Source organism: Phanerochaete carnosa (genome assembly GCF_000300595.1).
Source record: "Phanerochaete carnosa HHB-10118-sp unplaced genomic scaffold PHACAscaffold_6, whole genome shotgun sequence".
NCBI lineage: Eukaryota > Fungi > Basidiomycota > Agaricomycetes > Polyporales > Phanerochaetaceae > Phanerochaete > Phanerochaete carnosa.
Genome location: NW_006767633.1, coordinates 1,772,301 through 1,795,172, shown reverse-complemented (window position 1 = coordinate 1,795,172; position 22,872 = coordinate 1,772,301). Strand labels below are relative to the sequence as shown.

At 53.5% G+C, this 22,872-nt stretch overlaps 6 protein-coding genes across 6 annotated transcripts; 5 read left to right on the top strand and 1 right to left on the bottom strand.

Moving 5' to 3' along the window:
- The first annotated feature begins 232 nt into the window (after nucleotides 1-232).
- On the top strand, nucleotides 233-4,757 carry PHACADRAFT_258225 (uncharacterized protein). The gene is made up of 13 exons (XM_007397036.1): nucleotides 233-297; nucleotides 352-772; nucleotides 825-2,229; nucleotides 2,280-2,383; nucleotides 2,435-3,357; nucleotides 3,412-3,610; nucleotides 3,663-3,768; nucleotides 3,817-3,832; nucleotides 3,892-4,131; nucleotides 4,187-4,253; nucleotides 4,312-4,416; nucleotides 4,469-4,671; nucleotides 4,734-4,757. Exons 1-5 carry the CDS (start codon nucleotides 294-296, stop codon nucleotides 3,057-3,059), a joined length of 2,559 nt encoding a protein of 852 aa, XP_007397098.1. The 5' UTR covers nucleotides 233-293; the 3' UTR covers nucleotides 3,060-3,357; nucleotides 3,412-3,610; nucleotides 3,663-3,768; nucleotides 3,817-3,832; nucleotides 3,892-4,131; nucleotides 4,187-4,253; nucleotides 4,312-4,416; nucleotides 4,469-4,671; nucleotides 4,734-4,757.
- Nucleotides 4,758-5,109: 352 nt separating this feature from the next.
- Nucleotides 5,110-5,833, top strand: PHACADRAFT_96666 (uncharacterized protein; the record flags this gene model as incomplete). The annotated part of the gene is made up of 3 exons (XM_007397035.1): nucleotides 5,110-5,141; nucleotides 5,199-5,519; nucleotides 5,569-5,833. 3 exons carry the CDS (start codon nucleotides 5,110-5,112, stop codon nucleotides 5,831-5,833), a joined length of 618 nt encoding a protein of 205 aa, XP_007397097.1.
- A 137-nt stretch (nucleotides 5,834-5,970) lies between these two features.
- PHACADRAFT_97789 (uncharacterized protein) lies at nucleotides 5,971-8,906 on the bottom strand (the record flags this gene model as incomplete). The annotated part of the gene is made up of 10 exons (XM_007397034.1): nucleotides 5,971-6,268; nucleotides 6,322-6,524; nucleotides 6,578-6,697; nucleotides 6,751-7,170; nucleotides 7,221-7,388; nucleotides 7,446-7,580; nucleotides 7,633-7,861; nucleotides 7,918-8,002; nucleotides 8,053-8,538; nucleotides 8,588-8,906. 10 exons carry the CDS (start codon nucleotides 8,904-8,906, stop codon nucleotides 5,971-5,973), a joined length of 2,463 nt encoding a protein of 820 aa, XP_007397096.1.
- A 2,771-nt stretch (nucleotides 8,907-11,677) lies between these two features.
- PHACADRAFT_258223 (uncharacterized protein) lies at nucleotides 11,678-13,052 on the top strand. Its single transcript, XM_007397033.1, has 5 exons — nucleotides 11,678-11,911; nucleotides 11,968-11,995; nucleotides 12,047-12,215; nucleotides 12,267-12,698; nucleotides 12,756-13,052. The coding sequence occupies exons 1-5, from the start codon at nucleotides 11,708-11,710 to the stop codon at nucleotides 12,889-12,891; spliced, it is 969 nt and encodes a 322-aa protein (XP_007397095.1). The 5' UTR covers nucleotides 11,678-11,707; the 3' UTR covers nucleotides 12,892-13,052.
- A 3,616-nt stretch (nucleotides 13,053-16,668) lies between these two features.
- On the top strand, nucleotides 16,669-19,039 carry PHACADRAFT_146309 (uncharacterized protein). The gene is made up of 7 exons (XM_007397032.1): nucleotides 16,669-17,448; nucleotides 17,502-17,560; nucleotides 17,620-17,664; nucleotides 17,718-17,758; nucleotides 17,806-17,875; nucleotides 17,934-18,532; nucleotides 18,604-19,039. Exons 1-7 carry the CDS (start codon nucleotides 17,364-17,366, stop codon nucleotides 18,866-18,868), a joined length of 1,164 nt encoding a protein of 387 aa, XP_007397094.1. The 5' UTR covers nucleotides 16,669-17,363; the 3' UTR covers nucleotides 18,869-19,039.
- A 2,604-nt stretch (nucleotides 19,040-21,643) lies between these two features.
- On the top strand, nucleotides 21,644-22,869 carry PHACADRAFT_174897 (uncharacterized protein; the record flags this gene model as incomplete). Its single annotated transcript, XM_007397031.1, has 5 exons — nucleotides 21,644-21,658; nucleotides 21,714-21,767; nucleotides 21,824-22,033; nucleotides 22,082-22,190; nucleotides 22,252-22,869. 5 exons carry the CDS (start codon nucleotides 21,644-21,646, stop codon nucleotides 22,542-22,544), a joined length of 681 nt encoding a protein of 226 aa, XP_007397093.1. The 3' UTR covers nucleotides 22,545-22,869.
- Nucleotides 22,870-22,872: the final 3 nt, after the last annotated feature.

The following is a 22,872-nucleotide window of genomic DNA, read 5'->3' as shown; positions in this document are numbered from 1 at the left end:
GCGAGGAATGGTCAGACGACGACCTTGTGTCGCAAAGCGACTCCAGTAATGAGAATAACATTGACATTTCCTCTGCGCTCACAGGCAAGAAACGTCGCAAACAGACTTTATCTCATGGGCGTCGACCAAACCCTGCTGAGCTCGAGGAAGATGAGAGCGAGGAGGACCTTGAGGAGATCATTCGCGAATCGATAGCGAAGCGGGACATAAAAGGGGGTACGGAAATGCTCAAGAAGACGAAGGGGAAGACCAGGATTGCCAAGGGAGAGGTCGGTGGAGGCAGCTTTCAGAGCATGGGTGCGTCGCTTCGCTCGCAGGCCATTAGTCCTGTCCCTTACATACTTTTGCCAGGTCTATATCCGTGGCTTTTGCGCTCGCTCACATTGCAAGGCTTCCGAATACCTACGCCAATCCAACGACTGTCCATTCCTGCACTTCTGACAAACCCTCCACGCGACCTGGTCGGGATGGCACGAACGGGTTCTGGAAAGTCCCTCGCATATCTCATTCCTCTTGTACAGCGTTTAGGAGGCCGACACTCAACCGCTTTCGGTGCTCGTGCATTAATCTTGCTTCCTGCTCGTGAACTAGCTCTGCAAGTCCTCAAGGTCGGCAAGGAGCTTTCGCGTGGGTACCATGCTGGTGAAGGAGAGCATGCCGGAGACAAGGAAGGAGAATATTCGAAGAAGGGGCAGGCATTGAGATGGGGTCTCATCGTTGGCGGTGAAGGCATGGACGAGCAGTTCGAGATGATGTCAAATAATCCGGACGTGTACGTTCTCGTCAGTGTGTTCCTGTACTTAGCTTCTTACATTTTATGGCAGCATCATCGCGACCCCTGGACGTCTCTTGCATCTTATCGTCGAGATGAACCTGGACTTCAAGTCGGTTCAATATGTCGTTTTCGACGAGGCTGATCGTCTCTTCGAGATGGGCTTTGAGACCGCTCTCACCGAGATCCTGCACCGACTCCCTGCGTCCCGCCAAACTCTGCTGTTCTCAGCTACCTTACCCAAATCGTTGGTCGAATTTGCCAAGGCTGGCCTCCAAAATCCCAAGCTTGTCCGTCTGGATGCAGAGGGCAAAATCAGTACCGATCTCCGCATAGCATTTTTCTCTGTCAAGCAAGCGGAGAAGGAGGCCTCGCTTCTCATCCTTCTTCGGGACGTTATTGGTGTGCCTTTAGGAAGTAACAAGAAGAAAGAAAGCGAGGAGAGCACGGATAAGAAGGGCAAAGGTAAGGCGAGAGCCAAACACTCCGACTACGTCACCGCGCCGCATCAAACACTTGTCTTCGCTGCAACAAAACATCATGTCGAGTACCTTACCAACCTCCTGACCTCCGCCGGCTACGCGGTCTCGCACATCTACGGCTCTCTTGACCAGGCAGCACGAACACAGCAGATGGAGCACTTCCGCAGAGGATACACCAGCATCCTTGTCGTTACCGATGTCGCTGCTCGTGGCATCGATATCCCTGTGCTGGAGAACGTCGTGAACTACGACTTTCCCCAAGGTGCTCGTGTATTCGTGCACCGTGTGGGCCGTACCGCGCGCGCAGGCCGTACAGGCTGGGCATGGTCTTTCATCACCAACTCAGAGCTACCGTACCTGCTCGACTTGCAGCTTTTTTTGGGTCGCCCGATCAAAAGCGAGGTTGCGACGGATGGCGACCAGCCGTATACGGATTCGCTCATTCTGGGCCCGTTCGACCGTGACCGTGTGGACGAGGAAGTTGAGTACATCAAGAAGCTCGACGAGGAGGACCACAACCTTGCTCCGCTGCGCGAGGTCATGCGCAAGGGGCATGGTATGTACGAGCGTAGCAAGGGCAAGGCGAGCCAGGCGAGCTACAACCGTGCAAAGGTGATGATGAAGGAGCCCAAGAACGGCCTTATGGGCTTGACGTCGACACCGCACCCCGTGCTCCTGCGTAGCAAGGATGGCAGCAGCATAGCGAAGAAGCTCGGGGAAGAGAAGAGGCGCAAAGAGCTGCTCATGGCGGTCAGCGCATTCAGACCGGCGGAGACTGTGCTCGAGATCGGTGCGCGAGGGAACGCAGAGACTGCTGCACTCATGAAGCAACGTCGGAAAGCACTCAGCAGGGCTGCACAGAGACAGCAGAATGCCTCAACGTCTGCTACCACGCTTAAAAATGATGATGAAGAGTCTCATGAGGATGAAGGACGCCGCGAGGAAGTGGAGATGGCGGATGAAGAGCAGATTGCTGTGAGCCACGCACACCCCTTTGTGGAGATTATTACTGAACGCCCGAGTAGGCTGTCTTTGACCCTGGTGATAAGAGGAATAAAGACAAGGACAGCCACCGCGACTCCGAGTATTACATGTCGCACTACCAAAAGGACGCGAACACGGATAAGGGGTGAGTTGCCAGCCATCTGGCTCCTTTTTTCCAACGCTCACTTTTCTCTAGCTACTCTCTTCGCGACGGTGCCTCCTTTGCAGAGCAAGCGAAGAACGTGACGTTTGATCTCGGTTTGGACGAAGCTCTGCAGGAGCGCAAGCGTCGTGACCTGCACTGGGACAAGACCAAAAAGAAGTTTGTCAAGGGCACGGGCGAGGGTGCGGACAACGTGAAGCTCGTCAAGACTGAGAGCGGCGTTAAGCTCCCTGCAACGTACCGCAGCGGCCGGTTCGACGAATGGAAGGCCAAGAGCCGCGTGAGCCTTCCGCGTATCGGCGAGGCCGAGGCGGCGGGTCCACAACGTCACGGCTCGATGGGCGCAGGCGGGCGCAAGTGGAAGCACAACCAAGTGCAAGAGGCGAAGCCGCTCCACAAGCTCAGCAAGGACTATGAGCGCAAGGCGCGCCAGCTCAAGAAGAAGGCCGAAACGCGTGGCGAGACTAACGGGCCTGCGCCAGGGGCAAAGGGCAAGGGCAAGGGCAAAAAGACGGGCGCACGCTTTGGCGGGAAGCCTATCGGGAAGGTGAAGAACGAGCTCAAGACGGTCGACCAGGTCCGCAAGGCGAGGGTTACTGCGGAGAGGAAGAAGGCAAAGAACGCGCGACCGTCGCGCAAAGGCAAGGGCAAGCGATAGATGTGTTTCTCATCTACATTGCTATCCTTCCTGCTGTATATACCTCCTAGCCTGCCTCTCTACTATGGCCTGTCCCAGCTGCTGGCGTTGCCGGGAAGGATCTGTATATTCTCTTTGCCTTCCAACAAATCCACACCGACGCTACGTAGAGCATTGATACACCACTCAGGATAGCCCCTGCCACCGAAATACTTGGCGAAGAAACTCTTGAGGTATTCTGGGAACGTGCCTTGGATGATCGCGTCTCTTGCGCGTCCCATGAGCTGTGCCTGGAATACGAGGTTGTGCTGTGTCACGGCTGCAAACGATTGGTTTTACATGCTGTTCTGGTCATATGATCGGAGAAACCCACCGTGCGCTCCGGCGGTCTCGATTGTCAGGATGTGATGAAGTATGGCGCGAGATGTGCCATCCGTGCAAGTCGGGCAAGGGCACTCAGGGTCGATCGGGCTGAAGTCCTTCTCATGTTTCATGAGACGAAGATTCAGCGGTCCTCTGAATGTCAAAGCTACACCGAAGCGCGCCGTTCGGGTTGGGAAGACACAGTCCGCCTGGATGCCCATGATGTCAGTCTGATAATCCCTCTACGCTAAAAGGACTGACCATGTCGACACCGAGGGCCACACAGACGAGAAGATCCTCGGCGAAGCCAATACCCATAGAATATCGCGGTCGGTCCCATGGAAGTTTGTCTGCGCACTGTTTGATACTGCAAAGACGTCAGACAGGACAACATACCAATTAAATATTTACTCACATCCTCCAAAACGTGTCTAGTAGTTAGGATTTGATGTCAGCACCAAGTCAGGAGTTGTGAAACTACCTCACGTACCCTTCGCTTCGCCTCCACTAAGTCCACCAATGGCATACCCAGCGACCCTATCCTTGCGAGCGACCATCTCGTCCAAGCATCGATCTCGAAGTTCAGGATCGACTCCGCCCTGTACAATAGCGAACAAGTTCTGTCTGTCTGCCTTGCCAGACTTTTCGTGGTGTTCTATACAACGGTCGAGCCAGCGTATTGTCCGCCACATTGCTTCACCGACACGAGGTCCGACTGTCAAGCTGGAGACTGAAAATGGCATGCTAGGTCAGCATTCTTAAAGCTAGAAATGCTTGAATCTCACCTACATCGTCCAGTTGCATGATAATGTCAGCGCCGATAGCGTGCTGAATCGATATACTCTCTTCTGGCTATTAAAAAAAAAGTGTAAGCAAAAACGACACAACAAAGCGATGGATGAGACCATACAGTAAGCATCGTGGGCTTACCATCGAACGGACTCTCGAAAAGGGCACCTTCTTCCGTGATCTGAGTGAATTTGTTCAGAGATACGAGCTGGAATCCACCGCTGTCCTGCTCCAGAGCTTCAGCACACACGGGCCCAATGAGCTCACATATCACTTACCGTGAGCAGATTGTGCCTCCATCCCTGGAACTTGTGCGCACCTCCAGCCTCATTCAAGACCCGGATCCCAGGGCGCAGATTCAAGTGATAGGTGTTATTCAAGATGAGGTTGATGCCGAGTGCTTCAACTTGTTGAGGTGTGAGGCCCTTGATTGCTGCTTGCGTCGCGACGGGCATGAATGTGGGCAACATGGTCACCCCGTCTAGTATGGTCAAGACCGCCGCGTTAGTCCAGTGATGCACTTCAAAACGACTCATGACTCACGAGCGAGCTTCATCCTCGACACCCGAGCATTTGTTGTAGGACATTTCGCAATTACTTCAAATTGCATGCCCCTGACGAAGCGTTGAATTCTGTCTGTTAGAATGGTGGATATAGGCTGGAGAAGAGGTATATGGTGTTGTGCAAGCACTCGGAAGACTTTGAGTGCGAAGCGCTTGCAAAAGTCTGTTCCCGTTACGGCAGTTATCTAGCTTGGAGGCGGACGACCAGCTGCTGCACGGTCTGTATTTTCTGAATCATAAATTCACTCGCATGAAGTATTGAACGGTAGAACTGCATGCAGACACGTTTGCTTGACTGTGTGACCCTTGTTCTGGGCTGTTATCGGGACCAGGATCTCGGTTGGCTCACTGGCAACATGACCATCTACAGCTTATACATTTACGACAGGTGTGCTATATTGCCAGATTCATCTAGCCTATGTGAATGCTGATGCAATGAATGCAGACACTGCACTTGTGTATACTACCACGACTGGCACAGGGCAAAGCCCCCTCGGATTGCTAATGAGGGTGGTGTCCTTCCGGCCGTGGCGCCCCAAGTCTATCCGCAGAAGGACATTGCTGCCACCGATCCGAGTCGACGCAACACATTATCGTCCTCCTCTGGTGTTGTAATCGCTGTCAATGACGAGGTTCCGCGCACACCCCTGCCTGGCGCGACACAACGAGTGCCAGCAAACGCTGGGCTCCCGTTCGACGAAGAGGCCAAGCTCGTCTATGGTGTCGTCTTGTCCCTGCGCAACATGGTGAAGAAGCTCTCTGGAAGGTAGAGCCGCGACACGGTGTCATATCATACGCATACTGAACATCTGCAGGGACGAGACCTTCGTCAACTATAGGACGTCCACGTACAAACTCCACCTGTACGAGACCCTGTCTGGGTACAAATTCATTATGCTGAGCGACCCCAACGCCGACTCGCTGCGCTTTGTCATGCGCCAGATATACGCCGGCCCCTTCCTCGAATATGTTGTCCGAAACCCACTCACGCAAATGGACTCGAAGGAACACGGCATCGACAGCGAATACTTCCGAACCAGCACAGACAGAATGATCAGGGGACTAAGCGTCTTCAATTGAAATTGATATCTATTGGATGTGCGATGCAGGATGGTTGCGATGCAAATGTACAAATAGCGAGACATGTGGTACAAGTATGCGAGGAAACAATGATATTAGATATTAGCACAAAGTGCGTCCTCTCTTTGCGTGCTCCGTTATGATGCGTCTACATCCATCCCCGAACTGGCTTCCTCCACAGGTTCTTCAACCTTAAGCCTCTTCCGCACGACGTTCATGAGGGATGTCTTCATTTCGCGCTCGACCTTCTCCTCCCCCTCCTCGCCCGCGACTGCCTCGTCCAAGGCAAGCTTCGTCATGCCTAGCTCAAGCATGTCTTCCTCTATAGAATTCTTTGTGATGAGTTTGATGACCTCAACATCGAGCTTCTGGCCGATGCGATACGCTCGGTCTTGCGCCTGCTTGTCGTTGTGAGGATTGAAATCTTGGTCGAACCTATCGAAGTATGTTAGCGCCAAGCGCACGCACTGTGAGGTATTATTACTCACATGATGACGACGCTCGCGGCTGTGAGGTTAATACCCATCCCACCAGCCTTCGTGGACAGCAAGAACACCTGTATCGACTCGTCCTCTGTGAACTCATCAACCAGGGACTGCCGAGCGTCGACGGGCGTCGAGCCAGTGAGCACAAGATACTTGATCTTTTGGTGATCTAACACCCTCTGCAAGATATCCAGAATTTGGGTAAACTGCCGAACGACACGTCAGTCCGTTTACGGCCACGACTAGACGTGCTGCATACCTGAGAGAAGATCAACACTCGCCGGCCCTGCTCTTTGTATCCCTCCAGAAGTTTTAAGAGGACTTTGACTTTGCCTGCCTGCAAATAACAATCTTCGCTCTGGAGAAACCTGCGCGTAGACTGAGGGAGCTATCAGCAAGTGAATCTTGGCGGCAACCACTATGCTAACAGACCTTGTATGTCGCACAGAATGCTTGTAGCTCCGAATCGGTCATTACCTCCATATCTTCCTTGACGAAGTCGAAGCGCGCTCCCCTCTGCTTATAATCAGGCTCCTTCAGGAGTATGTTCGCGATTGAGGTCAAGGTGTCGTCTGTGAAACGCCGGCGGAAGAGCATGGGGTGCGAAGCGGCCTTCCGGAGGTCCATGAGGACATTAGTGCTATTCTCCAGATAGAACTTGTCCTTCGCCCGCGCACTGCTTTTCGTCTTCTTCTTCGTACCCTTTCCGCTCGCCTTCTCAGCTTCAGCTTCAGCTAGGTCGAGGATTGTCTTTCGGGATCGCTGAAGTGCATCGTTGTAGACCGATTTCTGAAGAGGCGTCATCTCACACCACTCGATCCGCTCAATCTTCTTTGGAAGGTCTTGAAGGACCTAATAATACAGGTTATGATATGCGCTGACGAAGTGGATGACACGCATACTTGATCTTTCCGCCGACGCAGGACAAAGGGTGTCATCATCTTCTTTGCCCGAGAGACACGCTCTTGAGCAAGGAGCGTAACCTTGGAATCGCCCTTGGTCTTGAAAACGGCCTTCAACGAATCCATGCTATCAGCAAAGTGGGAAGGCATGATGAAGCTCATGAGAGACTAACGAAGTCAGAAGTTAGACAGCGAGCGGCATGGCAGAGATACCAGGACACGTACCACAAGCTCTTGCAAGTTGTTCTGCAGCGGCGTGCCGGTGAGTAACAAACGCCAGTTCGCCTCATATCTAACCAAAGCTTGATACCGTTGCGACTGGAAGTTCTTAAGAACGTGGCCTTCGTCAAAGACACAAGTCTGTGGTGAAGCATGAGTACAACAGTTTGTCGAAGGAATTTTTCACACTCACATCCCACTCGATCCTGCGAAAAAATTTCCTGTCTTTCTCGTCTCCCTGAGCAAGGTTATATGTGGTGATGAGAATCTCCCAGCCATCCTCGTTAGCCTTCTTTCTTCGTGTGTCCAGCAGTTCTTGACGCAGGAGAGGTCGCTCCTCTTTGCCGGCGTAATACGCTCGTACGTTGATTGACGGCGCAAATCGCTGAAACTCGCGGAGCCAGTTCTCTAATGTCGACGACCTTTGCGGTTTATGTAAGTGAATGTTTCTGAAACGATTTCCTCTGAGGGCACTTACGGGACTACAATTAGATGAGGGCCTTTGTTGCCTTTGTCTTTCAAGTACGCGAAGAAGCTGATGACCTGTACAGTCTTTCCAAGACCTTTGAAATCCATAAGCTTACTGATACAAGAATTACCGAATAAGACGCACCCATCTCGTCTGCAAGGATACAGCTCAGATGCCTGTTGTATAGCAGGTTAAGCCAGTTGATGCCAATCATCTGATAGTCCTTCAACTGCACGTCAGACGATAAAACGTTTGGTTGCGTAGAGATGTAATAGTCAGGCTTCTTCGAAGATAGGGCAACTTGACTGCGAAGAGACAGGGAACCGTCCACCTCAGACACAGCAGGAGAGTCTCGTGATAACGAGCCTTCTCGCGCTTTACCCTTCCCCTCGTTTTCGGTCCACTTGGCAATCTCGGTCCTAAGGCTAGCGGCAATCTTCTCGCACTTCGTTACGATACTGTCAACAGTACCATAGCCAGCGAAGATGACGGTACTGTCTTCGAAGATACGCGGGCTGAGTCCGGCTGGACCCGCTTTTTTGCGTCCTTGACCTAGCTTCCCGTTGAGGTCCTCTATAGAAGAGAAGGGGCGGAGATCCACGATCTTCTGTGCTTGTTCCACGCTGCAGCCTGCGGGGCGTTAGGCACAGCATATTCAGGGACATTTGCAACTGCATACCTGTCAGCTCTTGCAGAGCCTCAGCAGTAGCTGTATTGAAGTACTCGAACGCGGCTTCCTGATTGGCATTATATTCTTCGAAGTCAGTCTCATCATCGTCACTATCCCTGTAGTCGGGTTCAGAGTCGCTCTCGACGATCTTCCTCCTCAGCCGTTTCGGAGCTGGGCGACTAAGCTCGGGGCTGTCGGGAGTAGCAGGCGTAGGAGGTGTCGTCGGTGGTGGGACGGGTGTAGCAGAAGGTGACTGGATGGTATTGGGAACGGTCTTCACCGGCGACGAAGGGCCAGGCTTCGCATAAATCATCGACTTCTTGCCCATCTCTTTGACACGAGCGCGTTCAGCCTTGTTGGCTTCCTCGATCTCCTTCACACGTCCGACATCCGTAGCCTCGGATGCACGCTTCAAGGCCGACACACCTGCTGTCTTTAGGGGCGATGGCTGCCACGACGGGTCATTCAACAATGCAGTGGCCCTGCTCTCGTCCCCACCGCTTTGTTGCCATGCGCCTTGTATGCGCGATACTGGCTGTTCTGGATAGGTGAGCTTGAAGCGTATGAAGTTTGCCGCAGCGATGAGGTCGGTCGACGACGAGGGGGTCGGCGCACTAGAGCGTTCGCCGCGAACCAAGCGTGGTTTCGACGGTCCTGCGACCTCTCTCGACGACTCCACGAGCGATTCGTCGGATGACGTGGACAGCGCAATGGCCATCTGTGATTTCCGACGCTGTCCTGGGCGCACAATCTCTGGAGAATTCGGGATGTCGAAGAGGTTCAGTGGATCCGGACTTGGTGGGGTACCGCCACGATTCTGTCGCTTGCGGGGACGTTCAATATCGTGTCCATTCACTGGAGGTGGTGACATGGAGCTTCCTAGCCCATTGATACTGGTTGTATGCGTGGAAAACGCGTCGGCCGGTCTTTTATTTAACGTAAACCCGCTGGCGGAAGTGAGCACATCGACGGTGGAGGATGAGCGAGAGTGGCCATCGACAGAGGCATGGTTCAGCCCGGGTATTGAGTCGTCTGAACTCTCGAAAAGACCTCGATTGTCACGATAAGTCTTATCGGCAGACAGTGGACTCGAGTCAGGTACGAGGATCTTGCCCGCCGAGGGCGGGGTCGCAGTGAAGAACCGCGATGAGACCGTACCATCCCGCGACTGCGCCGGCGGTGTTCCATAAGCGGCCTGTGGAACCGTCCAGGATGTTGTCGATGACGAGGAAGAGTTGCTCGTTAAGTTTTGAGCCTGTTTCGCGGACTTCTTAAACTTGAGATGCTCTAGGGCCGCTTTCTGACATGACGGAACGGGACAGGATGCGTGCCAGTGAGGATGCCGTTCAAAATGTCGACAAAACTAAAAATGACTGACTCGTCTCGCCTGTAGGTCCGTCGTGAGAGACATTTTCCAGTACTCTACTGCTATTTGTCGCTAGTATGTAGTTGGGAGACGGAGTCGACCGAGCCTCGAGGAGGGTCGGGACAAGATGGCGGTGAACAACAGGGTGGGAAACCCTAAACTCGGAGCCAAACAAAAGTGGCTGCGTGGCCGAATAAAACAGTAACAAAGAGTACTGCAACACCAACGATGACTGACGGCGTTGGCTAAGACCTCGGGAGAAAGATAAATGAGTAGCTCAGGCCCGTGCTACACCGTCAATCTGCTTCGCTCATCACGCCTTGCAGCTCGAGGACGTGCACAACGGCACCACTCATCGCGCGGCTCATTGACACGGCTGAATGAAGGAAATTGCATTGCAGTATGAAATATACAGAGGGCTGACGACACGATAGACGAACGCGAGAGGTAGCAGAAGACATCGGCGCGCTGCAGTGTAACATGGTCACCACTAGAGCTGGCAATGATTGCAGTTACTGACGCAAGACATGAGGACGACTGGCATGCAGGCATTGGACCAGAACAGCCGTTGTGCGGCAGTGATACTGCGATAGTTCACGCGATGATTCGCGGTTGCTAGAAACCTGAAGACTGTTCAAGAATACATCAACGCTGCATTGTGGGAGATAACGACGACAGCTCTCACCTCGGCACAATGCGTGCAGACCAGTGCATCAACATCTTACTCGTCCGACGGCGTTACAACAAACGCGTCACACGACAAAGCCCGCCGTAGACCCAGCGCCTCAGTACAACAAGCTTCGGATTGACTAGGATCCATGGGCAGCTCAGGATAAATCGATGAGAAGTTGCAAGGTAAAAAAGGTGCGGCGACACGAGCCCGATGCGGTTCTTCTCGGGCAATTTAACAAGGCGCCGTCGCCCACAGCAGAGGTCGAGAGAGAAAGGGGTGATAGGGATGAGGTGTCTCCGCATGACTTCAACGAAAGCTGTTGGATCAAAACCTGTAATAATTAGAAACATTAACGGCCCCTGAGTCGCCTCGGCCCAGAGACCGGACGAAAATAATGGCGCTTTCCTCCAAGTCTCAAATTTTGAGATTCTGGCATAACTTTGGAGTAACGTTGTCGTTCAGTATCTGTAAAGTATGCTCGAAGAGGAACACAAGTGCCGCGGGACGTCGGGAGGACAGCGCAAATGACGCGAGTGCCGCAAAAAGAGAGCAACTCGAGTTTTTTTTCTACTTCTTTTTCGGGAAAGAAATAGACAGCATAGTTTGCAAGCAGGAGTACGCACTTCTCTGGGCCCAATATCCACGATAGACACCCTGCCTCCGGTATGAAAGGCGAATCGGAGGGATGTCATACGTCGACGATGGGTATAGTCGAGTATACAGACGACAGCTCTCCATGAGAACTATCCACAGCGCGAGGTACGTGTTCGTTGTTCGAGGATAGCCATATGGCACACTATCAATGCACTGAGACTACGTCAGTAGCATCTGAGACAAGGAGAGACAGAGCCGGGAAACAATTGCATGCTGGGGACAAGACGGCGACAGGCGGGAACAGGGGATGGTGGTGGTTCAAGATCAAGAGTGTATGGAAGATGCCGAGCTCACTGTCTACCCCGTATAGCGGCGTCTCATCAAGCGCCTATCCTGCCGCAGTCAGGCGGCGTCCGTGTGTGGCTGCGTAGTGAGGAGCAGCATCAGCGACACGTCGCCCTATCCTTGAACTAGTACCACTACCAAAGCCTGCAAGATGCTGCTGGAATCCATAGGTGTTTTCTTATCGCTAGGTGCCTACCTTGCTATAGCTATTCCTATTGTCGGTGCGCTCGTACGTTTGAGGACGAACTACAACCCCAAGTCGATTCAGCTGGATGCCGAAGGTAATGTTGAGCCGCACACCGGCCCAATCGTTACGTCCTTCTTTGGCATGCTCAAGAGAGTGAAGCGCATCGAGGTATGTGTATGACCGGGCACACTATGGAGCTGTGGATTGCTGATGTCACTTTACAGGGTTGGGGCGGACTGTACAAGGGCACTAGTACGTCCAGCTGAACAGTCGTACGAACGTGAGCTCTACTGACTCTGATAGTGCCCGCTCTGTTGGAGACTGTGGCCCTCACACTTTTTGTCATTGTTGCACTCGACACCGGTGCTATTCGGTATGGAGCTCGTGCACCGAACACCGGGATCCTAGGCTCCTTGGCGTACGCAACCGTGGCCCTAATCTTGAACCTTCCCGCTGTGGTTGTTACTTTTCGGTGCGTTCGCTTCATATGTGTGTATTTCATGCACTCACAGATGATTTGCAGATCGATCACAACCCCCTACAGACTGCCCTGGTTCAACCCCGTCTACTCTCTCCGTGTTCTTCTTACTCCCACAGAGCGGCGCAAACCGTGGATTATCTATTTCACACCCGGTTTACTCGCAGCGCAATTCCTGCACCTTGCCTATAAGATCATTTTTATCGGTTCGCTGCGGCGTTTACTCCTCCCCAGTCTTCCGAGTCGCGAAGACAATTGGATCGGGAATATTTCCTTCTGGAAACTCGGTATCATGCTTGCCGTCGGCCTCGTTAGCACAGTCATCCTGTGTCCTCTGGAAGTCATTGCGTCCAAACTTGCTATCCAGCGCAATCATGCGGCACCCGAGTACAACTCTGTCGCCCAGGAAGTTGAGGACGATGCTCTCAACAATGAGGAGTATGCCGAATATACTGGGGCGGAGGAGGACGTAATTGGGTCAGTTGGGTTCAGTTGTCACCTGGGTGTGGTGGCTGATCATGTAATGCGCAACAGGCTCCGACACGAGAAGGATCCGTATTTGGGCTTGATTGACTGCGCTAAAAAAGTCGTCAATGAAGAAGGCTGGCAGGCGCTGTACCGCGCCTGGTGGATCACAGCGCTTTCCGGGTTGGCCAACGCACTGGGTTAAAGTGGAGGAGGTCAGAAGTTCGGGCGGCGGTCGGGAAAGCCGCCGCTAACCTTGACGGCAATATCAACATGCTCCCAAGAGCGTTCACAAAGGATTATTCTCCGTATTGACATCCAGTGTACTCATTATCCGTTGTACGCAATACGAGCGTCGCTGCTTGCATCGAAAGTTCGAAATTTATACGCTGCGGTTCCGCGCGCAAAGGTGCGTCAGGCGCCCATCGTGGCGTCTATAAGCGCTTCTCTTGGCATCTGCTGGATCAAGGAGGAAGATACTGCCTCGCGACGAAGAATCGACAGCAAATATTCTCGCTTGCTGCCGACTGTCACCACCAGCTGTCGGCCGCGCCTCCAAGCTGAGTGTCTGCGCGCCGCCCATCTTACTCCCGCTCCGAGTGCAGTGCGCTCGGACAAGTTGGATTTATGTTTCGGGAAAGTTGGATTGAAAACGTCGGTACCCTGCTGCAGCTGACCAACGGCGGCGACTGATACTGTAGTGTCCACAGGCTCTGATAGATTATCTGTGAAGCGAAGGCTGTGCGACATTCACAGATTCCTCTCACCGTATCGTTGCATTACGGAGGTCTGCTCTCTAGAATGTCGAGAACACGCCGCGTACATTCGGCGCCCTAGCCAGAACCACTCGGCATGACATCGGTGGGATCATCCGTTCTCACTGAACCCTGACAACATTCAGTTGGTCTGACATCCTGATTTGGACACAGGTCACCCATTTCCTTGCTCCGACTCTGCGCAAGAGTTTATGCCAATCAGACGCGTGAAGCCGCCGCCCCTCTGTTCTGGAGGGTCGTGCCACGCTTCTTGAAGAAGCGCAGAGAAGCGCGTACAGCCTTTTCACAACAACCGTTTTAGGTATCGTCTCTCCCTCCCAGTATGGATGACCTTGGGATGATGCTGACTCGCCAGAGCGGATAACTCAGATACAATACACTCAGAGACGCGTGTGGAGCCTCTTGTGCCTTGTCTCTCCGCCGTGCGATAGAAGGTCCAGAGAGAATTATAGCGATAAATGAAGTACTATGCGCGGGGCTAGTATGCGTGTTCCTTCTTCGTGCCGGCACCCACGAACGCCGTGTGCCGCCTGCGCACTGTCTGCGCCGCGCTTCAGGCAAACCTATGCTCAGAGAAAGCACTGGAGCCCGCGAACAAATCACAAAACCATGTCAAGCGCTCCGTCGCCGAAACTGATCTCATTGCTCAATGGCGCAAGACTTAACGGCCAAACCGGGCTCTCTTATCATGTTATTCTTCAAGAACGCTCTTCCCAGAAATATACCGCCTCCAAGGTTCAGTTGTCGGTGCGTGATTATACGGGACGCTTTCCAAGCCGCTAGCTACAGCCAGACGGAAACTTGTCTTTTACACAGCACATGTGAGGCCGTACGCAGCGCGGGAAGCATACGATTGAATGACGGCCATGGGTTCTGTCTGAACTGCTAGCTATGGAAATATTCGTGCATCTTGGTGAGTTTCGCACTATTCTTCGGTACTTTCCATTGGAGAGCAGCTCCTTGCTGCCCCTCTGCGCGCTCCATAGGCTACGCCATAATTGCACCCTCAAGATTATGATATCACTGTTCTAGACATGATATGACTTTCATTCGTAACCTTGCAATGAAGGGACATGAGGTAGGAGGGCCCTCTCGGAGGGACATGGACGTCTTCTTGATCTTCAAATGCGCGCAGCTGCTCCGACTTCATTTTCATAACCGCGGGGCTGTGTACCTGTATGCCGGCGGTTCTTCTATCGCCGCCCAGGTTGACGCTCCGCGGTTTTTCACCAGCTAGCCGTCCTTAGTGGTAGCTTCATTGCAGGTTCTGATGAAGTCGGCAACGATACAATGGCGATATTTCTCTTATCGTCAATGCTTGTCGGCACGAGGACCCGTCACGAAGCTCGGGGGTCCAGATCCGCAACGGAACTTTTGAAAGATTGCGATTGCCCTGAAGAAGTGGAAATGCCCACATGCACATGCTCGGGACGCGAATGCTGGATGGGAACATCGCCGCGACCTGCAGAGCGGCCGGAGATTTTGTACATGACCCCGGCGGTGCCTCTAGCCGCTCACTACAATGATCCTCTCCACATCGGGGCTGCAGAGGACGGTCCTTGACAGTGCGCACAAACTTCCCCGTTGCCACCTACTTCAGACCGCCCCAAATTTGAAACATCCGCGAATCCCCCGGGCACTCAGAGGCTGTATGCGAGGCGAGATTTACCCTGATTGTCCAACGTAATTCTTGGCTGCCCTGAGAAGTCATAAGCGTACTGCTAGACGGATTTTGGGCAGGCAACCCCCGAGTAAGCGAGCGATTTCTACCGTTCAAAGGACGGGAAACGCTTCCCGTTATGGTCTGACTTATTTCATTAATCTTCCCTACCGCTGTGCTCTACGCTGGAAGGCTTGGCATGCGAGAAGTCAAGAAGGACGCGAGGAAGCATCAGCCTCACGCACCGTCCGCGGATGTCAATCTTTGCCTTGGCTTGATATCGCTCTACGCAGCGCATGCGTCTGCGAGGAAGATAGAGATATCAGTCCAGTGAAGGCAGAGAGGCTCACGGATACAGCCGCGGGCTCCGGGCCAGCACTGAAGAGCGTGGAACGAGCCAAGCGACGATCGCGGTTCTCTATCTACCACGCGGACAGTCTGGGCATGCCAAGTGGATACTTCTTGGCTGCGCGCATAGCCTGCGGCAGTTTCGATGCCCTTCTCGACGACTCCCACCCTCGAGTGAGATAAAACTGATTAGCCTTTGGCTTGGCTGTCAATACCAACCGCAGCGACTGCGCTCGGAGAAAAATAGCGTGCCACAGTAACCGTGTTGTGAACGGTACCCACTCTATCTGAAACGTTCACTTGAGTATACGTCGGTACGAAGTTCACCGGAGGTTTTGCAGCTTATTCGTGGCAAGCCAGGATGTTCATAGAACCCCGACGCAGCGTGAACTCGATGGTGATGCGATCAAACGCGCTGTCGGCCTCTATATTCGCTGCTTAGCACCGGCTACCAGGGCTGGGATGCGTTGTCCGTTGGCCTTGTGGAGTCTCATTGACTCTTGGTTTGTGCAGCATGTAAGCTATTACACCAGCTCGTTGTCAGCTCGTGGTGTACGTGGAATACTTCCCGAGAGGGTGCGAAACCTAGATAATCGGAGTGTTATCAGATAAGATAAGGCAAGATCGACGATGCTCAAAATACCGCCTGACGTGGCCCACTTGCATCTCTCTTCGAGCTCCTGCGTCGAGCGGGATTCAGGCACAAACTAGTTGGAACCTCACCGGTTGTAGCTTGTGAGGTTTGTTCCGAATAAGCTTCACAAGCTGGACTCTAGCTGCGGCAACTCGAACGGCGTCCAATCGGTCCTGCGGCGTCCGCCTCATGTGCGTTGCCAAGCTCGGCGCCCATGCGACAGCCTGTCAATGACCGTTCGAATCTGACGGTATGGCCGAGCTCCCTACGGGATAAGGTAATCGTCTCCGTCATGCTAATCATCCCGCCACGGACCCTTGGCTGAGCTTGGAGTCGGATATGACCGTTCTTCCATGCTTGAAGCGGTGCATGCTCTGATGTACACCAGTCACGGTGAGTGTTCCAAGCCTGAGCCCGCGACCCTTGTGATGTTTGCGCGTCGTCTGGGCTCTGCGGAAGGGCTCCCACGTCGAATCTGCATGACAGCGGTGGAGGCATGCTCCGGGCTTGCTCTCCGACCGCCCGGAACGTTTGCTAACCCGTTCTCGCGAGAAGCTGCCCGTGAGTACGGGCAAGTCAATCAAAAGGAAGAGGACGGTCGTCCAGGCCAAGATCTCACTGGGCGCAATACGTGTTTCGCGGCGTCCATGCGAATGGTAACGTCACCCTCCCAGGAGCAGGATCTTGGCTGGCGAGCTTGGAGGGGACTTTTATGCAGCTTTCGTCGCGGGCTGTCAAGCAAGGATCAGTGCATAAGATCGCGGGACTCTGGTCTCTATTGACGTCCTACACTGACTTCGTGACTGGCGCGTAAAGAATGTCGAATTTGAACTCGGAAGAAACTAGTTGTGGGGTGACCGGGGGCCGGTCTGCGCGTCGGTTTGCGCAGGGCAGACTGATGGCGTCTAGGTGAGAACCGAGCAAGTCCATGTATCGAAAAATCCGGGTCAAGGGGTCGGTTCTATGGGAAGCCAGATGGGATTGTCGATGATGTTTCGACGTTTCAACATTGGCAGTCCCACGTTCGAGATCAGGGGTTTCCACAGAATGTGGTGAGCTTAAATCGGTAGTCTGCTGTACAAGCCCCCCCCTCATTCCACCTATCGCGCTTCTCTCCTACCTTATATAAACCCAACAACTCCATCTTGGCTCATCCTACCCCATAACTCTCGTCCCGAGATATTCTGTCGACACTTCCCAGCCTCGCTGGCTACCCATCGCAACTAGGTCTCCCTACGCTCCGCCTCGTATCGCCTACCATGTCTTCCCCATCTCCTGAGCCCGCTGCTCGCAAGAAGCGCTCCACCGAAGTGGCAAAGAAAACATCTGAAGATGACCACCGACGTAAGTCATCGATGCTCAGTAACGGCGTATCCGACTAAACAGTCCCCACACAGGCAAGCGTCGGAATAGGACAACTCAGTCATGTCTCAATTGCCATACCTCGAAACGCATGGTTCGTCCCGGGCACACACGGTGCTCCCTGGCTATAATCTCACCGGTCGTGCATTCTAGTGCGATCGCAAGCGGCCTTGCGGTCGTTGCACCCAGCTTGGCTTGGTAAGCCGCTGTCCCTTCTCGCCCTCATCTCGTGCCTGACCTTGATTAATTAGACTGGCCTGTGTGTATATGAAGTGGACGATCCGAACCAGAGGTAGGTGCTATTTTACTACTCACGTAGCCGTTTCTTACTCTTCGCAGGGCCGACACGTCGAGCGAGACCATTCGCCTTCAGAAGCGTGTCGCCGAACTCGAGAGTGTTATACGTGAGGTAAGTCAAGTCATTTCACATTGTATACCAATGCTAATTGCAGGTTGCTCTCGCCCAGCTAAAAAACAAGCCTCATCCAAAATGGGCACAGAGCACTACAACAGAGGAGAGCAAGGGAGATTGCAAAGACGCTCCCAAGCTCAGCTCTGTATCATTGTCCGGTCGCGCTGCTTCTATAGAGGCCGAGTCCGCGAAGCCACCAACGATTCACTTGCAGGTGCCCGTACCATCGTCATCGTCGAGGTCATCACCTTTCGACATGAACGCTCCCTCCCCCTCCGCATCTTCTGGCACCTCGACGAGCTGTCCATCACCTCTCGTTCTGACGCCTGTTGACGACAGCAGCTATGATATTGGCTCGTTATTGGCCCAGTGTTATCCAGGCGGGGCGGGGTTGGATGGTGCCATTGATAATTTGTTCGACGGCTTCATCCGGTCGGACAATGCTACGATTCCTAACCCCGAGCCGTGTCTCATACATCCCGAGACCGTGCACTGCGGCTGTTTGGGCGAAGCGAACAGCTACAATGTCGTGCTCGAACTCTCCCTCCGTCTCCGACGTGCGGCAGAGACGCTGGCACACTATTCAAGACACCATTCGGCGTCCGTCAACTGTCAGATCCATCAGCGAATAACAGATCTGGATCGCTACACTACGTAAGTACTTCAATCAGTCAATTTGCTCGATTTGAATAGGGACGCTCATTGCTGTGCCGCGTTCCCATCAGCGAGGCTCTCGCCAATGCCAACAGCCCTATGGTGTCCTTCCAGCCGTATCACGGTCATTCATCTTTCTCTTCATCGGGCCCCTCGCCGATGGGTAATGCCCAGGCCATGAGCTCCACGGTGTCGCCGCAATCGCTGCACCCCGGCATGCGGTCGTGGGAGTACAAATCATCGTCGGCATATCCCAGCCCACCTCGCGATGATCACTTCATGAGCTGGGAACCTGCCCGACGGCCGACGGACTGGCCTCCGTCTTCAGGGTTGTAGTTCATTTTCTTCTATCTCACTTTTCCACCGGACTCGATCTACTTTATGCAACATTTGTCCTATCTGCGAGGTGTCTCCGGGGTTTGTATTGGATATATAGACGCTTGTAGCCAAGAAGCGCACTGATGTATAATATTGTCTGTAATAGGTGCTCGAATCGATATCTTGACGCCACGATGGCTCTTTGTTACACCTACGTCAGCGCTCTAGCCTGCCACATCCTTGTGTAACAGATCGCGGCTCGGCTCAACCTAGAGCCTGTTGTCGCGTTTGTCAACCTTGCAAAGCAGCACCCCTGTTGCGCGATACGCTCGGCACATGGCCCAGACTTGATACACAAGGCTGGGCAGGAACCATTCCCAGGGCAAAGGGAAGCAGCCGAGTGTTCCTTGGACTCAAACGGGGCCGTCAATGTTGAGACAATCTGGCCATTGTGGTACACTTGCGGAGCTATCTCCACACCAGATGGTAACTGGCGCCTTCGATAAAACTGTGCGACGGCACCGGTCCTTGTTTGAGTTTCTTGCAGCCGCGCAAAGCAACGCGCTCGCCATCCGCCGTCGAGGTCAAAGCATGTGGTCGCCACAAAACGCAAAGCCGGCGACATACTGGTCAAGAATACGCCAAGGCATCATTTAAGCTGTTTAAACGCACTTTCTGATTGAACAGCCTCTTCAATGCCCGGGTCCTGCCCGCAGCTCGCCTCGCAAACAACGACCGGTGCCGCCGGAATATGAGTAAGGTTGCGTGCATCTCCTTCGTTGATTGTGCCTGCCATTCGTATCTGAATTGTCACCCGCGTTTCCGCCTAGTGCCACAATAGCGCCACCTGGTCATGGCATGCGCCTACTCAGACTGATATATGCGTGGGAGAAGGGTTAGCATTCAAGTTACTCGTGAGGGGCCAACAGGTACATACAGCACACAAGCTCGCGGCAGAGAAAGCATGGCAAGCGCACTACTTCCTCACGACTTTCCCACCCAATCTTCGCAGGGATGAGCCGGGCACGTACCTTACATCGCTTAGCGCATGTGGCTCAAAGGGGTGCATAGAGAGCATCGTCCGGCTGAAGCATTCCAAGAACGCGTGCGCATTTCCTGTAGTATTATGAGGCTTGGCGCGCCAAGAGTATGTCAAAGAAGATACAACGTCTGCTTGTGCGTTCCGTAGCGTCGGGTGAGCTTCTTGCTTCTATTCGCACATTAAGGCAGTTCGTCGGTCGTTCCGCGAAGTCTCTAAAGATCGCACCACTGGACTTCTGGTGGCGGCCTCCGCGCGGCCTCCACATGGTGTAGGGTCGACGCGCTTAGTAGCGAGAGAGAACTTACAATGTTCTGAGCGGCGATATGCTCTGTCATAAGGGCAGAGTACGTACACCGGCGGGCGGGCGATGGGGGCACATGCGTCTACTGAGTCTCACGGCGCACAGCCATGATTGATACCCGTGGAATCTACGGAAGTGGAAGTCCTAAACCGGCGGTTATTCTGTGTCCTGTGCGGCGAAGCAATTGTTCTTACCCCCTTGAATGTCTCCTTCCTGGGTACACAATGTAGCCTTTGTGTACGGCGAACCCGACACTCGGGACCGTCATTACGGGCAGGACAGCATGCCCGAGCTAAGTTAAGGCGTAATAAGCGTAAACACACCTTCGGCAGCAACTCACGCACTTAGCTGTACTGCGAATATTATTGCAAGCAATGTGTCAAGTTATCTTCGTCTCGGCGAGCTGGGGGGCCGATGGAATTCCACCCTTTCGATTCAGTTCGGTCTCCGCTGGCCCGGTGGCGGAGACTGCCTAAGATAAGACCTCCGCACCAGCTTTCTATACCTTCGATTGTGCGTTTCACGAAGATCCCCAATAACACCTGGTCACGCCCGTCAGGGTTGCATGGAAGATGAAGGGGCTGTGCGTGTGCATAACACGGAGCGGTGGAGTCGGCTGGAGGTAGGCATAAGAAACGGAGTATGGTCGGCCACCAGCATATTGAGCTTATTACACAATTGTTAACGAGGTATACCCACGTATAGCACAGCGACCTACCGTAGCTGACGAAATTTTTTATTAGAGCGTGACAAGAGCGCTCAGACGCACAAGCGGCAGTAAGACGACTCCACGGCCGACATCTGGGTTTTTCAGCATGATAAAAGCCAGCTTAAAGAAACCCATTCAAAACCTACGTGATGCGAAAATTTCTCGGCAACGTGCACTCCTCATTCAGATAGCTGCGTAGTGCCTTTCCGGAGGTCGGATGTTGGCGAATGGTTAAGCACTTATAATGCTAGGCACGACAGTAAGCCAAGGGCACCAGCTTGGTGGCTCTGCCACAAGGCTGGCTTGGAACGCTTTCGCACCGCGGAAGCTGAAAGGCCCCGGACCCACTGACAGGGATTTGAATTTTGGCCTCGTCTGACATTTTCCATGGCGCTGCCAGTAAGCAGTGGCAGGGCTAGAGTCAAGATGTACCCGCTCAACTTCAAGATTATATTGCGGGCCTTGCCTCTTCGCGGCATGTGCAAGTGGCGAGCCTCGGACGTAGGACGTTCGTGGACGTGGTCTAAAGACTCTAAACGACACTTGCCATGTTTGGAATATGACCAGGAATGTTCGCGAACAAACATGAACAAATCTCGCCCAGCACCGCCATCAGTAATTTCAAGCTCCGCCTGAGTCAGCAGCGCTCGCGCGTTCGAGGGCGACCGTCGACGGCTCAAACAGCTCGCAACACCTCGCCGCCACTCTTTGCGACCCTCTCGCATCTGACCGCATACCACCATGGCATCGCACTTGGTACGCCGTAATTCTGTTTGCTCTGAGCCTCAGGAGGTACTAGTTTGAACCTCAGGCCAACATCTTCGGTACTGAACAAGACCGTGTTAATTGCTCGTTCTACTACAAAGTAAGCACCTCACGCTTTGGTGCTGGCCGTGCAAAGTACTCACAACGACTCTGGAGATTGGCGCATGTCGCCACGGTGACAGATGTTCACGAAAGCACATCAAACCCGCGTTCTCGCAGACCATCCTTCTCCCCAACGTCTACCACAATCCCGCACACGACCCAGTGTGCAAGCTGACGGAAAAGGAGCTGCAGGAGGGTTTTGACGCAGTTTACGAAGATCTATACTGTGAGCTGGCAAAGTTTGGGCATCTTCTGGAGCTGCACGTAAGTATGTTTGTTCGCTCTGCCCAGTCTCGGCTGACACTTTGTCAGGTTTGCGACAACGTCGGCGACCACTTGATTGGCAATGTATATGCGCGGTACGAGTGGGAGACAGAAGCACAAACGGCCGTCGACAATCTTAACGACCGCTGGTACGCAGGTATGTGAAATGGTCCTATGTTGATGTTTTCCCATGCATGACACCTGCCTCGGTCTTCCAGGTCGACCGCTGTACGCTGAACTGTCACCCGTGACGGACTTCCGTGAAGCATGCTGCCGGCAGAACGAGAATGGTGAATGCAATCGCGGAGGCTTCTGCAATTTCATGCACTTGCGCCTTGCTTCGCCAGAGCTAGTCCGTTCACTTCGCCACGGCCAAAGGCTGGAGCGGCGTCTCCACCCGCAGCAGAGCACAGGTGGCGGAGGCTGGGAGCCTAGCAAGTCTCGTGCTCGTAGCGCTAGTCCCCGCCGGAAAGGAGGGAACGACGGCGAAGATCGATGGACAAGGAAGTGACCATGCAGTGCTTCGTTCGGCCGGGGTTCTGTCTTGTATCTTTGGCATCTATTTGCATTACTGGTATATCTCTGCTGTAGGAGCGTGAGTCACAAGTGGTCTTGCGTTGCCCTGGTGCCGTGTATCCACCAGCTTCCACCAAATCTTCGATGCATGATGCATAATCCTGCCGAGGGGGTGAATCGCGCGCGTGTGATGAGAGCGGGCTGGTGAGCAACTGACTTGTGTACGTACAGTAACACTATCATACAAAACGCCCTTTGTATTGGACACGGTCGCCATCCTTCGCAAGATTTGGCCATTGCACTAAAAACCTGACAAACTCCAT